Here is a 14,391-nt window from a genome sequence, read left to right as displayed (position 1 = left end):
CATATTGGTCACCACTTACACCGGGTCCTCTTCCTCTTCGCTTCTCCTCCATCACCTGCGAATCCCTCATCCGGTTAATGAGCACATCATCACGATCCGAACACAGACTTTGGACCAATTCTTTTACTTCCTCCTTTATCTCTTTCTTATCCTCTCTCTGGCGCTTCTTAATTTCGCTCACCCCTTCTTCCACTTCTTCTAATTTCTGCTTCACCTCCTTCATCTCCTCGTGCGCCCCTTTAAGTTCTTCCTATAACTCCACTTTATTTTTTTCTATGTGCTCCCGCACCTCCCGCTCTTTAACCTCCATCACCTCTACCACCTTGTCCATTTTCCTCGTCAGGTCCTCATGTACCGTCTGACACTCTTTTTTAATTACCCCTACGTCCTTTTTCATCTCCTTCTGTGTCGATTTTAAACCCTCTATTACCGCTGTGTTCTTCTTTACCTGGTCCCCCAACTCCTTTTGTCCCACTGTCAGTTGTTCTACTCCCAGCGTCAACTCCTCTATACCACCTTGCAATTTTACAGTCCCCTTTCTCACCTCCTTCTCCATGCGCTCCTTACAGTGCCTCACCTCCTCGCGCACTCCTCCGACATCCTCACTCACCCCTCTTCTGATCTCTTCTCCCATCACTTGCATCTCCTGCCCAGATGCCACCCTCATCTGCTCCATTTCCTCCCTGTGAGCATCCAGTTTAGTTTCTACCCCCATTCTGACCCCCTCTATCTGCTGCCCCATTTGTTTAACTTCCCTTTCCGCTTGGTCCCTCATGTCCCTCAATTTGCCTTCCATACTGTTTTCTAACCCCTCTAACCCCTTTTGCATCCCTTCCATTTGATTCTCTTGAGCGGCCATTCTGTTTTCTACCCCCATTAACCCATTCTTTACCTCTTTTATCCCGTTGTCTAACCCCTCAAAATTATTGTCTAACTTCTCACCGGTACGCCTCGCTTCGTCCCTCATTACCCCCATTTGCTCACTCTGAGCCTCCATCCGGTTCCCCATTACCCCCATTTGGTTTCCCATTACCCCTAATTGCTCACTCTGCAGTTTGAGGGACGCCTGCATTTGCGCCATAAATTGCTCCATGAGGGCCTGCATTTGGGCCATCCCTCCCACTTGTGCAGCGGGTGCGGCCGCCGTAGCTATGTGCGAGGCACCATTTTGCGCGCCCGCAACCTCGTGCGCGACGACGCTATTTTGCGAACCTGCCACCCTCACTGCTTCGCTCTCCTCATGTCCCTCATGTCCCTCAATTTGGTCCTGGATCGACCCTGCCTCACTCTCCTCTACCGGAACCCAGCCGTCTTGATCCGCCATAGCGCGACTTTCAAAATTCGGGTTTTTATTTTTGTAAAACACAATCAAATTTCGGTCACTTGTAATTTTGAGCGTGTTAACCGCGCTTCGGGTCCAATCCCACTTCCCGACACCAATTGTTACGGACACGACTTAGATGTTGCTTGACCGAGCGGAATGGCCGCCGTGTTCGCACAGTTTACCCGATTACACTCGAACGTTGGCCGAATCGCGCTACGCTAGATCAATGAAGGAAAGGACACAACGGCTGGGATTAATGCAACGACACAAGGGGTACAGTTCTCAAGACCTCCGGAGGAGGATATAATATTGGTTATGCAGAATGGTTAGATTACACGGCAAGAGGTAAAGCACAGCAAGATGGGCACTTAGACACAGTCTTATCTTATTCCTGACAGACCACAGACAAACGGGACAAGACTGACTCACACAGGGATTGATGGCAAGGAAGGGCAGGTAGTCGATAGCTCAAGGTGCACCTTGGCTCAGGGGCAGAATCGACCCGGTCCGGTCCAGAGATGCGGGTAGGTATCGTCGCGCTGGAGATGGCGTCCGTTTCTCTCCAAGGTGAGGCGCATCTGACGTCACCTCCGTCTTCCTGCGCATGCCCAGTGGGGAGTGACATGCCCTCGGCTCATTAGCTCCGCCCCAGATGGAATCGGTCCGCCGCTTCTTATTGGGTGCGGGGGGTTACCGGGCTCCGCCCTTGACGAGGAGCTGACAGTGAGCCCCTGCGTGGTAACCCCGTCGGAGCACATGTTCAATGGCGGCTAACCAAGCCGGAGTGAGGACGCACACTCCCCGCGCCGCCGCCGCTGTTGTTGTTGTTGTGGTTGTAGTTCCATGAGGAAGAGCTGCGGGGAGGTATTGGGAGGTCCTAAACTTTCTAACGGTGCCATACAATCACATTCTGGTGCAACGAAGAGTCAGAATTAATGGAAACGAGTCCTTAACTGACATAGACTAAGAATAACTAGCAAGATGTCCTATAGTTGTCTACGTGAGATGCGGTGAACCTGGGCACGACATTTAATGGGGGAAAAAGGGGAAGGTCGGGGCTACAGAGTGTTGTTTACAGACAATGGGACTAGGGAATGGGGAATTGGGGATAGTTGGGGAGTATTGGGGAAATAGGGGAATATTTACAAACGGATATGGATGGAGGCCAAATCCCATATCCGCAACAATATTCTTGTAGGAATTTGTAACAAATAGCATTGCGTTTTGAGATGTTTAAGACTTTACAACTCTCTTAAAGTATGAAATACATCATCTGAACTTTAATCCAAGAAGATAGAATCCAATATGGTGCCCAATTTCACAAAATGGCTGCCATCATAGCAACAACTTTATGCACAAAATATGCACGAAAATAACTGGCATTCAGTAGATTTGCAAGTATACACATGGAAAAAAGTATCGCACCACCACGTATTTTCGACATAGTGGAAATGTATCAATGAATTGATACATTTCACCCATTGAAATGTATCAATGGGTGATAACACACATTTAGCTACATCGTTGAATTTGCTATCACATATTTTCTTATTCTAGAGGTAAAAACCTTGTCAAAAATCATTATTAGCCTTACTCCCTCAATTTGGTACCGGTTGACCCCCCTAGCTGATAGCCTAAGAGTGAAGGTGAGCAGAGATTCTCGATTTTGGCAGTTTAACCATAAGAGGGTTGCTGGCAGATATTGTGTCCTGCAGGAATATTTGGGGGACAGAGCACAGAGAGAGCAGGGGGAACTAGGCCGGAGAGGAGTCGGTAGAAAACAGAAAGACCACAACCTGCCTGTGGTGAGAGAGTGAAAGGCCCTCAGAATCAGCTTCATCGCGGGAGATGCCAATGATTGTAAAAGCTTTGGTTTCTACAGCGTGAAGCCGGGCTGGGTGTGAGGCAGGAGCACCAGCCCAGAGGGGAGAGCAGTACTCCATCAAGCTGCGGATGAAGCTTTGTATGTGTTGAGGAGCTGAGAATTACCAAGAAAGGACCGCACGATGGAGGATGCCCAGTCGGCGACTGGATTTGGAGGCCAGCTTGGAAATGTGGATTTCCCAGGAAAGATCATGGCAGATAGTGAGACCCAAAAGCTTGAGTGACATAACTTCTTCGAGAGCATTGTTGAGAAAGTAGATGGGAGGGTTGTCCAGGTGGTCTTTTCGGACAGATATCGTGAGAGTGTGAGATTTGTCAGGATTGAAAGACATGTTCCACTTGTTTGCCCGGTTTGTGATTTTATCCAGGTCTGCATGGAGTAATGGGGCTGCTGCCTGCCGATCTGAGGGTTGAGATATGGAGCGGCAGAGAGTGGGGTCATCAGCAAAAAGATAGGATTTTCCAGTGAGTGAGAGAGATCATAAAGAGCAGAACAAGCACAGTGCCCAGAACACTGCCTTGAGGAACTCCAGCCTGGACAGGAAGGGGAGATCAGAGAATTCCATTTGGCGCCTTACGTTAACGACAACAGCAGAAGAAGTCTGCGAGCCACGTGTGGACATTCCCATGGATACCATTTGAAAAAAGGTATCAAAGACTACACTTATCTCTTTACACAATAACATCTGACTTAAGAAAAGGGCCTCTGCAAAGATCATCATGGTGTTCATCCAATGGAATGTTCATACATTTTCAGCCAATAAATGAGATTCATTATTTAATTCGTGAAATTATTAAACAATAAGTCCAAGTAACAAAATGCGTTGTTCGTATCTTGCTTCAGCAACTTCTTTCTAACATTTTTTCAGTGTAGCATACTCAGTTGTGTCATCGGAATCTTCCACCGCCTCTGCTGTTATACTCTTGATGTGCACCGTGGAGTATTGCACTTCTTCTTCTTCTTCATTCTCCTGAAAATCCGAACAAGCAGTTTTTTATTTACTATTTTTTCCCATCAGATAAAATATTAAAGAAAAGAAAAATACTTACTGGGATATTTCCCCCATTCAGAGTTTCATTTGTTTTTATTTCATTCTGTCTTGCATCTGGCGGAAAGAAAAAAACGTTTTGAGCATGTAAAATTAAGATACAAGGGGAAATAAAGTGATGGCAGGAAGAACTAGAATGGCAATCGGGAGAGCACATACTTCCGTCAGGCTGAAGAGTTTATGTTTTGTATCCTACTTATAGGCCGGATCTGGATCCGGACCTGAACCAAGATCTAATTGCTTTTTCTTGTCCCCTAACCACCTCATCCATCTTTCATAATCCATCCACAACTTTTTCAAATATCATGCTATGTATCGTTTTTGACTCCATCACTCATGGTGAAGAATCACTGAAATATATATATATAATTCTCGTATGGGTACAAAATCACCAAAAATGACCGCATCCCTATTCGGATCTTCACCAAAATCACAATGATTCGTCCTTGTCACACACCCAACTTGTCCACCAAGTTTCGTCCAAATCCTTCCATAACTGTTTGAGATATTGCTCCATATATCGGTTTTAGCCCAATCACTCGCTGGTGAAGATTAACTTTTTAAAAATTATCTGATGCGGATGCGGATTCGAAACTTCAGCAAAATTGAATCAATTCTTCCTTGTCACCAACGCAACCTGTCCATCAAGTTTCGTCCGAATCTGTCCTCCATTTTTTTTTTATATCCTGTTCACAGCAAAACAGACAGTGGGAAAAAGACAACATCCGCCCACCTCCGGTGGCGGAGGTAACCAGACCGGTGTAGCAGGATTCTCTCACTCCCCTAAAATCTCACTACAGGTGTAGCAGGATTCTCTCACTCCCCTAAAATCTCACTCTAGAGTGATTCTGTCCAAGGATAAAACACTCTAGAGTGAACTATTCCTAGGACTGGCACACTCTAGAGTGTAATTATCCTAGGACAGAATCACTCCCCCTGTCAGGATCAACACACTCCCTCCAGGATCAAAGCACTCCCCTTTAGGATAAAGTCAATCCCCCAGAAAGAATGGAAAGATATATTTAGTTACTTTGGAAATATAACTCACAGGATGTTAGATATCGTTGCAATGATCAACAGAGCTTTTACTATGTATTTTAGTGTATACCGTGTGAGCATGTGCATCATATTGTCGGATCTTAATGTTAAATTGTTGAATACATGTACTATATTTGAGCCCATCATTATTTCAATACAACAAAAGAAGACACGAGTCCCGTTTTCCCCGTATATTTAATCAATACTCCCGTTCATTTATATTCACATGAGAGTTATTATGCTTTTTTTTTTTGTTTTTTTATATCATGCAGTGTACTTCATTTCATATCTATATGTATAGGGTTAGGGTTAGGGGTAGTAAAGTTATAGCAAAGTAAATTTATTGAACGTAACTTAAAATGACATATTATATGTTGAAATGAAAATATCCTTTTCGTATAAAACATCGTAAATGTATCGTAATGATTACTGCGAATGCTCTAATATCAAAATATATAGTTATTTGAATGTTAAATTTATACTTTTCTTTATTTGATTTACCCAGTTTAATACAGGGATGCGAAAAACATTGTATTTTTATTTTTAGGGAGAGACATTTACAAAGGACATCATTCTGCCCTGTTTATAAATTCATTTATCATTTTATGTTCATATTCATTAACTTTGTCATGGTTGTATGTCATTACCATGCAATAAATATTGTTTAAATCACAAAATATATAGGGGGAGTGTTATAATCCTGGGGTCATTTGATCCTGCAAGGGGGAGTGTTAAAATCCTAGGGGGAGTGATTTCATCCTGGGGAGTGATTTTATCCTCCTACACCGGCACTCGGAGCGTATACCTCTGTCAGGCTGAACAATTTCATACTTTGTATCTCACTGGTAGGCCAGATACCTCACTGATTCATTCAGTGGCGATGGTTAGTGGCAAGAACTTGATCACATGTGCTGTAGCTTCGGCGAAAGACTGCTTGCGTCTGCACGATATGAATGGTCACATCAAAATTAATAATAGGCTGCCGGCTCCTTTCGCAATTGAGAAGGGTGTGAAGCAGGGCTGTGTGTTTGCACCAACCTTGTTCACATCGTTTCTTGCTGCTGTTTTTGAACACTTCCTTGTGAAGGATGGGCCGAGTGGTATTTTTTTATTAGTGTTTGAATTGATGGTGGATTTCTACCCCGCATACGCAAAGCGAAAAGCAGCATTAAACAATTGGTTCACGTCCATCCGTCCGTCTGTCTGATTGTCTTATGAGTTTATGAACGAGGAACAACTTATTAATATTGAATGTTATATTTTGAACACGAATCGGAACATGAATCGGAAGACAAGTCTGCTTTTGGCTCTGAATTCGTCCCAATCGCACAAGCGCAGAGAGTGAGATTTTGTCCTCTGTTTGCCAATCTGATATTCAAACAAAATTGAAAATCATTCCAAACAGGAAACTTACTGTTAGTTACTAATAACCATGAATATGACAGATACAATCTTTATTTTATTAAAATTGAATGTGTTTGCACCAAATTGAAGACTGAAGTACTTGAAGACTGTATAACACAAATCGCCTGTCATAATACTTCCAAGAACCTCCAGTTTTGAAGTACAATCGATCCTCAACATTCGCGGACCCCGCGCGTATTTGCGGTTCATCACATGTGACCTGCTTCTACATTTGTGCTTCACGTATTCACAGTAAAATAAACAAAAAACATTTTTTATAATTACTTCAGGACTGGTCTACTATATACACCGCCGCTGATATTCAGTTTGGGAATTCTTCTCCAGAAACCTGCTCTCTTTTATGCACAGATTCATCGCATCTATTCAATTATCTGAACCATACATCCTCCTACTCTTGGTACTCTGAATTCTGTGGTGAGGTAGTTGCTTTAAAACGACTTGCATTCTCCTGGAAGGCAAATCCAACCGAAGACAACCTCAGATCATTCCACAAACATTGCAAAAAGTAAAGAGTGTGTCCACTCTCTGGAGCGCCAGAAAACAACATGTATCCAACCATAAGATTAGCAGGTCATTGACAAAAGTGTTGGGGGCTCGCACAGATCTCTGTGATTGGTCATTTTTCTGATTTCCCCATGAGCTCAATTTGCTGTCAAATACGACTTGAAACTTTCTGTTTCAGAAGGTTGGGTGCATATCCTGTGTATCCCAGTGTCGAAGGACTTCTTTTTATCCCAGTGTTTTCATTTTCAGTGGCGATGGTTTGGCTTTCGATCACATGTGCTGTGGCTTAGGCGAAAGATTGCTTGAGTGTCACTTGAGTGTCATACCCCCTGTGGCCATATTCCACTGTAGGAATTCTTCACAGAAGGATTAATCGCTTAAGCCGTTGATAACTACAGCTTTGCAGAGTTATTGGTCGGTAATTGCAAACGTGAGAATGATATCTCCCTGGTTTTAGGGTTGCAATCACTTTGGCTTTCGGTCATACATTTGCAATCCCATAATCCAAGATAATATGAGACAAACTTGGCAAGCTATTTTCTACACTTAGGGCAAAGGGTTTTTCAGAAAATCTGGGGACTTGTAATATCAACACCACTGCCTTTTCCTGAATTCATACAATGCAAACATTTTATATATCTTCCGTTGTAATTGAAGGATTGATTAATAAGTAATTGCTGTAGTTTTAGTTTCTGACATTTACTTGTCCCTTTTCTTCCAAATCTTCTTTTCTTCCTTTTCTTCCAAATCTGAAAGTCACAAATGCGCACATGGAAGCTGTGATAATTGAAGATTTACTAAGAACTCGAAATATGGTAACCTTCCCATGCCAATGTGTTTTCTGTATCACACTGATGTTCTTGGAGGAGGATAAGTGAAGGAAATGGTCTTGGTTCAATCTAATGAACATCCAGGTCTCACCATCAGCCATGACCTTTCATGGGCCGACCCAGCAGCAAAGCCGGTTGCCAAAGCCAGCCACAGACTAGGTATCCTACGTCAATCCAAATCTTAATTGGAAAATCAGAGCGACTCTCAATCTTCAAGGCCTTTGTCCAAAGCACAATCAATGGAGTACTGCTCTCCACTATGGACTGGTGCTCCAGCATCACATCTGTCTCTACTCGGTCTGTGGATTCCAAATCTCTCAAAACTATTGGAATCTCCCCTATTAAGGCCAAAGTAATAGGTCTGTTGCTGTCACATTGCAGACAAAATACTGGTCTCTGTTTTCTCTAACATCTATTCATCAACATTGCTCCCTCCTCTCTATCAGTCCTCCAACCCTCCCGATATATACCATTATGCATGCATTCTTCCAGAAACCCCCTCCTGATTAAACTTCCAAAATCCAGGCTTACTGCACACCTCGACTTTTTTTTATTCCTTGCTTCTCCCATCGATGGAATCACACTGCAGGCTGTTTTGCGCACTCTTCCCTCCAGGACTTCAAACAAGCAGTGTACCACCTGCCATCTATTGTCCTCTCAAATTCTGACCCATGATATGTAAACTTTTCAGCCGAGCAGAGGTTTGCGCTCTACCGAATGCCATTCTAGTTCCACGACAGTGATGTAGGTAGAAATTAAGAGGTCATGGTCCACCGCCTTTCAAACAGTCGACTTTCTTTTAAAAGATCAACAAATTATGTATTAATGGCGTTAGAAGTCCTCAGACGGAGATACTAGCAATAGTCAACGAAAAGCCAAGGGTTTTCTATAATTTATCAACAGAGAGGTATCTAGAGCTGGTAAGAAAGAAACATCTTTTGACTATTCATTTATACACTTCCATATTGAAAGATATAAAACGTTGGCATTTCTTGGATAATTGTGCCATGCTCTGAGAACATTTTGAACGTCTTGTTTGATTTGTAATCTTACATAGTGTGAATATTGTTACGTTTATGGGGGGAGGTTTGAGAATATCGTAGTAAAGGTGGGATTGCTTACGAATAGGATGGACCGGACCGTGTGACATGTAGGAGGAGCATTTTGATGTAATAAGTAGGGAAAATGTAGCTTAAGGTTGCATTTAATTGTGCATCATATGGGGGTGATGCCGTGTTACTTAGTAGTAAGGATTAAGGTTAATTTCCCTTCTTCGTCATACCCCCTGTGGCCATCCGTAACATTTATAACATCAGCCGACCAAGCTATTCACGCTCCGATGGACATGATAAGGCAAAGACCCACCTATGAGAGACAGAGCTGCAATGGTTTGATGGGTGGGGAACAGGGCCGGCAGGCCACTCCTCACCCCCTCCCCTCCCCCACTCCCCCGAGTGACGCGGCCCGATAACGTTGGCGGGAAGAGCGTGAGCAAAAAAGCAACGGGGAAAAAGAAGGTTCGAGAGAGAAGAGAGTGTGTTTTGAGTGTGCCAGTGTAGAATCTTTTTCTACTGTCCCAGGGGTGCTGCAGGACGTATTTTCCTTTCCCCAAGAGGAGGACTATTATTCCAGTTATCACTCAAAAAGGATTGTGGAACCTTGAGACTGGAGAGAAAGAGGGCCGTCTACACCACTCGCCTCAATCCCGGGCGACCGCGGCGGTCTCGACGTGCGGTTTTGGTTCACCATTTTCCGGGCTTCACGCCTGTGTGGCTTCAACGGCTGCTGACTTGCCACGGGATCCATTTGGCCCAGCTGAGTGCCGGAGCGTGTCTTTTATTTTTCTTACTTCACCCTGTGTGTGACTTTGTGTCTGTTGAGAGAATCCTTGCCGTCGCATTTTTACCTCAGTACTTCTTTTATTTATTCTCATTCCGCATCTTATTTTGCTGTGAATAATTACTGTTACGTTTTTGTTGTGTTATTGGTGGGTTCGGAATAAACCCGTGTGTTCGTGAGAATAAACGCTTCGTGGTTCTTCAGTCCCTGACCGTCAGAACAGCCATAATTGGATCACCTCGGGGATTAAAGCTGGGTTTCGCTCATCTGTCCATGGCTCGGTGGTAACCAGCTATGGACAGGACAATATAAATTTGCACTGAATGTAGCAAAGTCCACAAGCATATATGTTGGAGTATTTAACAATACGAGATTCTTCCTCAGATACTGTATATTAAACCCGAAAGTAAATGTATATTGTGAAAGAAAAATGATTTACAATGCAGGGTTCGTACCTTTCTTTCTCTGCTTGTTCCAAAACAGAAGCATGGCAATGATCATGACTAGGAGTACAAACACTGCAATGCCAATTCCCACCTGCAACCAATTCAATTGTCGTTTCACTGCAGAAAAACATTTACAACAAAACGGTGAGGCGTGTATTGGAAGAATCTTGTTTGTACCACAAATATTGAAAGAATGAATGAAGATAAACTTGAGGAACTGTATACTTTTTAACACTAGAAACACCTGCTCACCACAGGAGCAGTCTTGGAGATATTGAAGGAGAGATATTGGGGGAGTTGGAGCAAATGTATTTTGGGTTGTGGCTATTAATCCCCATCTTCAGCAGGGTTCAGTGAACCACTTGTACTGTGCCACATGTAGCGGCAAGATCAAAAGCCATTTTCCCCCTTCTGAGCACAGTGCCAGGGGTGCACGGAGAGAGGGGATGTTGTGCCCATAACCTGACCCTTAGTACCCCCCAGCACTTATGCAAACTTTAGTAGAGATTGACCACTTGTGGTTTTTTCCCCTATGATATGCAGACAGACACAGACCCACAAATAATTGCCTTGTTTTTTGTTGTAGTTAGCCCCATGAGTCAAAAGACTCACCCATCACTGTTTGCAGAGATAGGATGCATGCCAGGTGTGCAGTGCATCTATCTATAATTCCAGTAATCTCTGTACGTCTGTACGTTTGTACGTCTGTACGTTTGTTTGTCTGTGACCGCTGTTTCTCGACAACCACGGGTCCGATATACTTTTAACTTGCCAGGTATATTGCTGGGGACCCGAGGATGTGCCTTTTCAAGGTTTCATATTAATCGGACAATTACTTACCGAGCTATGTCCAAAAAACGATTCAACCAATCAGAGAGCAGCGAACGATCGCGTGTGCCGAACGTGGAGGACACACTCTGCCTCGGATGGCACATTTGAGAGCGTATTCATTTATTTCACGTTTGCAAACTATGTTGGCGTTAAACTATGTTTTAAAACTAATAAAACCGAATTTGCGATTCATTCGCTTTCCTGCGCGTTTGTGCACGCGATGGCGATTTCTTTACCAAACTCCGGAAGCCGTTCGCTTTGGACCAAACCATTGCATGTAAATAGAGGGGGGGGATTGTCACCGTACTCGCAAGCCGTTCGCTTTGGACCAAACCATTTCATGTAAATAGAGGGGGGGGGATATAATTTTAGATATAGATATAGTACGGGCAATGCCCTAGTTCTATCCAACTCCGAGAGGATGCAGTACCAGTCATTCATGCACCCAGGTGTGTACCAATTGCTCGCAAGGGAGAAGCTAGAAGCAGAACTCGACAGAAAAGAGATTTATCAAGAAGGGTGGTCATAATGGGTTGGGGAATGTGCTGGGATTGGGTTGGTTGATTGAGCATCTCCATCTCATCTGAAATGTCCCAAATATAGCGCAGTGCCTCAAAGAGCCCAACCAAATCCTACTGCCTGGCTTCTCCTACCGACCCTGTTTCTTACTAAAGGCAGATGGTTTCGGCAAATCCCCGGCACCTTAAGACGGGGTCCTCTGGGAGGGTCGAGCTTGTTAACCTTGGTCGGCAGTCAACCAAAAATGGGGGTAAAGGTACTATCTGTTGTCTTGAAGCAGACTAATAACCCATCCCAGCCCTTTTTGTACTGTGAAGAGCCAAACTTTCTATATTTGTCTTGCTTCGGTGTTAGGGGCTAGTTGTTCCATTTTTGAGGATGGTTAGTTTATCGTTACATTCATGTACCTGACACTTAGTACCCCCAGCACTTAATGCAAACTTTAATAGCCCTGTGTTTCACAACCTGAGTCTGATCACTCTGAAGGGTGCAGGTTAAAGACATACTGCAGGTCATGGCACCCGTTAATATAGGATCCTGAACTCAATGGTAATACATTGAGAGGATGATCCATCAGCGTTTGTAAAATGCCAGGGTAGCTGCACTGCCATGGACATGCATGAATGGTGGCCCTTGCATCTACTTCCGGTTGCATTCCCAAGGCCATCAGGGTGCCTCTGCTCCGGCTTGGGGTTCATTTGGGGTCTTGACGTCTCTCGTTGGTTGGTATCCCCATATGCCGGTTTTAGGAGGTGGGATGAAGTTCTCCCAGAACTCAAAATCTCCACCTCCTTTTTCGGTGAATGATCGTTATTCATGAACCAGATTGTGAAACTTCATTCTCACAGCTTTTTTCCAAGGGCTCCTTTGAGAATCCTCACTGAACCTCTGAGAGCCTCCACCCGTAGCTCTTTTGTCTTGATGTTTTGTCTTCATTGTGGCCTTGCACATGACGTAGATTGGTGAACTAACGATCCTTTTTTCCCCTTCTTTCGTCCTCTATATAATGTAACACTATGACTATTCAATCTAATGAAACTCGGTCCCAATCTGCATTTCAGGTCCCGCCACCAAGGGCACCTAAGGATATGCCTCTAAGTATCTGCTATGCTAATATTTGGGGGGTTCGTGGCAATTTGTCTGCCATCCAATCATTCTTGAAACTGAATTTTCCGGATCTGCTTGCTCTTTGTGAAACTCGTCTCCATGCTAAGGTGTTATCTAAATATTTTGCCGCGCCTTGCTATACACTCCATTAGCTTGATTTTATCCCCTTCACATGGTTTGTGTTTTTATGTGCAAAGAGCAAGAGACTGTAACTGGATTGAAGGGGAGTGCTTCACGGTCCCTCATTTTTCTGTAAATAATTGAAATGCCATACATAATATTAGTTTTCCATTCTATTGCAGAAGTAGGTGTACATGTGCTATTCATCCATCAACTCTAATTATCATCAGTTTTCATCATGTACATATCGTGTTCGTCCAATATGTCTGCAATGTCAACACTTGCAAGTTTATGTAATGTGCAATTATGGTCCAAGAGGGACTGGTAAAATAGTCTGCACAGCACTTGTGTACAATTCGTTCATCTAATCCAATTGTTGCCTATAATTTGTACACACATCGTGCTTGCCCCAAATAATAAATCAGACCCAACATGTTTGCAATTGGTTGGCACATAGTACATACGAACTTTATTCATTTCTAACACAAATTATTCATACATATGCACATTATCAAGGGAGGTGCAATGTTCCCCTCCCTTCTATATATATAAAGTAGAGTTGGCCTCTATCTATGATCTCTAAGATCTCGAGAACCCGTGGACGGATTTGCGAGCGGAAAGTACTGTTCGACTCGGGATGGTCCCAGGAATGTCACGGAGACATAAACATTTAAAAAATTTCGGGTTTTAAAATTAGCGTATTATTAGCACTAGCAGAAGAGAGAGGGATTCAAAGGGAGGGAGCGCAGCGCTTCTAGCGCTTCTGACTACAGCACACCTTCTATATATATAAAGTAGAGTTGGTCCTGATCTATGTATCTATGATCTCTAAGATCTCGAGAACCCGTGGACGGATTTGCGAGCGGAAAGTACTGTTCGACTCGGGATGGTCCCAGGAATGTCACGGAGACATAAACATTTAAAAAATTTCGGGTTTTAAAATTAGCGTATTATTAGCACTAGCAGAAGAGAGAGGGATTCGAAGGGAGGGAGCGCAGCGCTTCTAGCGCTTCTGACTACAGCACACCTTAAAATTAAAAAAACTTCGGGTTTTAAAATTAGTGTGTTACGCGTAATTAGCGCTAGCAGAAGAGGGAGGGAATCTAAGGGAGGGAGCGCAGTGCTCCCTCCAGCGCTTCTGTTAGCGTAATTAGCGTATTTCGGAACGTTAATTTTTCAACTTCATTATTCGGAATCAGTACGTCCCAGAGAACCTTCGTAACGTTAATTTTTCAACTTCATCCGATTGACATGGGACCAACGGCATGTGACAAAGAGTGAAACATACAGGCTACATTTATTTGACGACAATGAGTTCCGACTTCCGACCTCGGTGGGATGACAGGCTGAGTCAACCCCCCTGGTGTGAAGGGGGAGGAGGAGGGGAGGGGGAAGAGAAGGGGAGGGGAACGAGGGGGAAGGGGATGGGAGGGGGGAGGGGGAGGGGGAAGGGGGAGGGGGGGGGGAAGGGGGAG

At 44.0% G+C, this 14,391-nt stretch overlaps 1 protein-coding gene across 1 annotated transcript in view; it reads right to left on the bottom strand.

Moving 5' to 3' along the window:
* Positions 1-1,574: 1,574 nt before the first annotated feature.
* Positions 1,575-14,391, bottom strand: part of LOC144890777 (T-cell surface glycoprotein CD4-like) — an 88,691-nt gene continuing 75,874 nt past the window's right edge. The window contains exons 6-8 of the mRNA XM_078772604.1: positions 10,349-10,456; positions 4,259-4,314; positions 1,575-4,179 (exon numbers count right to left, since the gene is read on the bottom strand). Of these exons, the coding sequence (XP_078628730.1) occupies positions 4,063-4,179; positions 4,259-4,314; positions 10,349-10,456 (281 nt within the window). The 3' untranslated portion in view covers positions 1,575-4,062. The remainder of the gene's footprint in view (positions 4,180-4,258; positions 4,315-10,348; positions 10,457-14,391) is intronic.

Source organism: Myxine glutinosa, chromosome 1 (genome assembly GCF_964187855.1).
Source record: "Myxine glutinosa chromosome 1, kmMyxGlut1.1, whole genome shotgun sequence".
Lineage (NCBI taxonomy): Eukaryota > Metazoa > Chordata > Myxini > Myxiniformes > Myxinidae > Myxine > Myxine glutinosa.
Note: the sequence above shows the minus strand (reverse complement) of the source record. Positions and strands in the feature narration are given on the sequence as shown.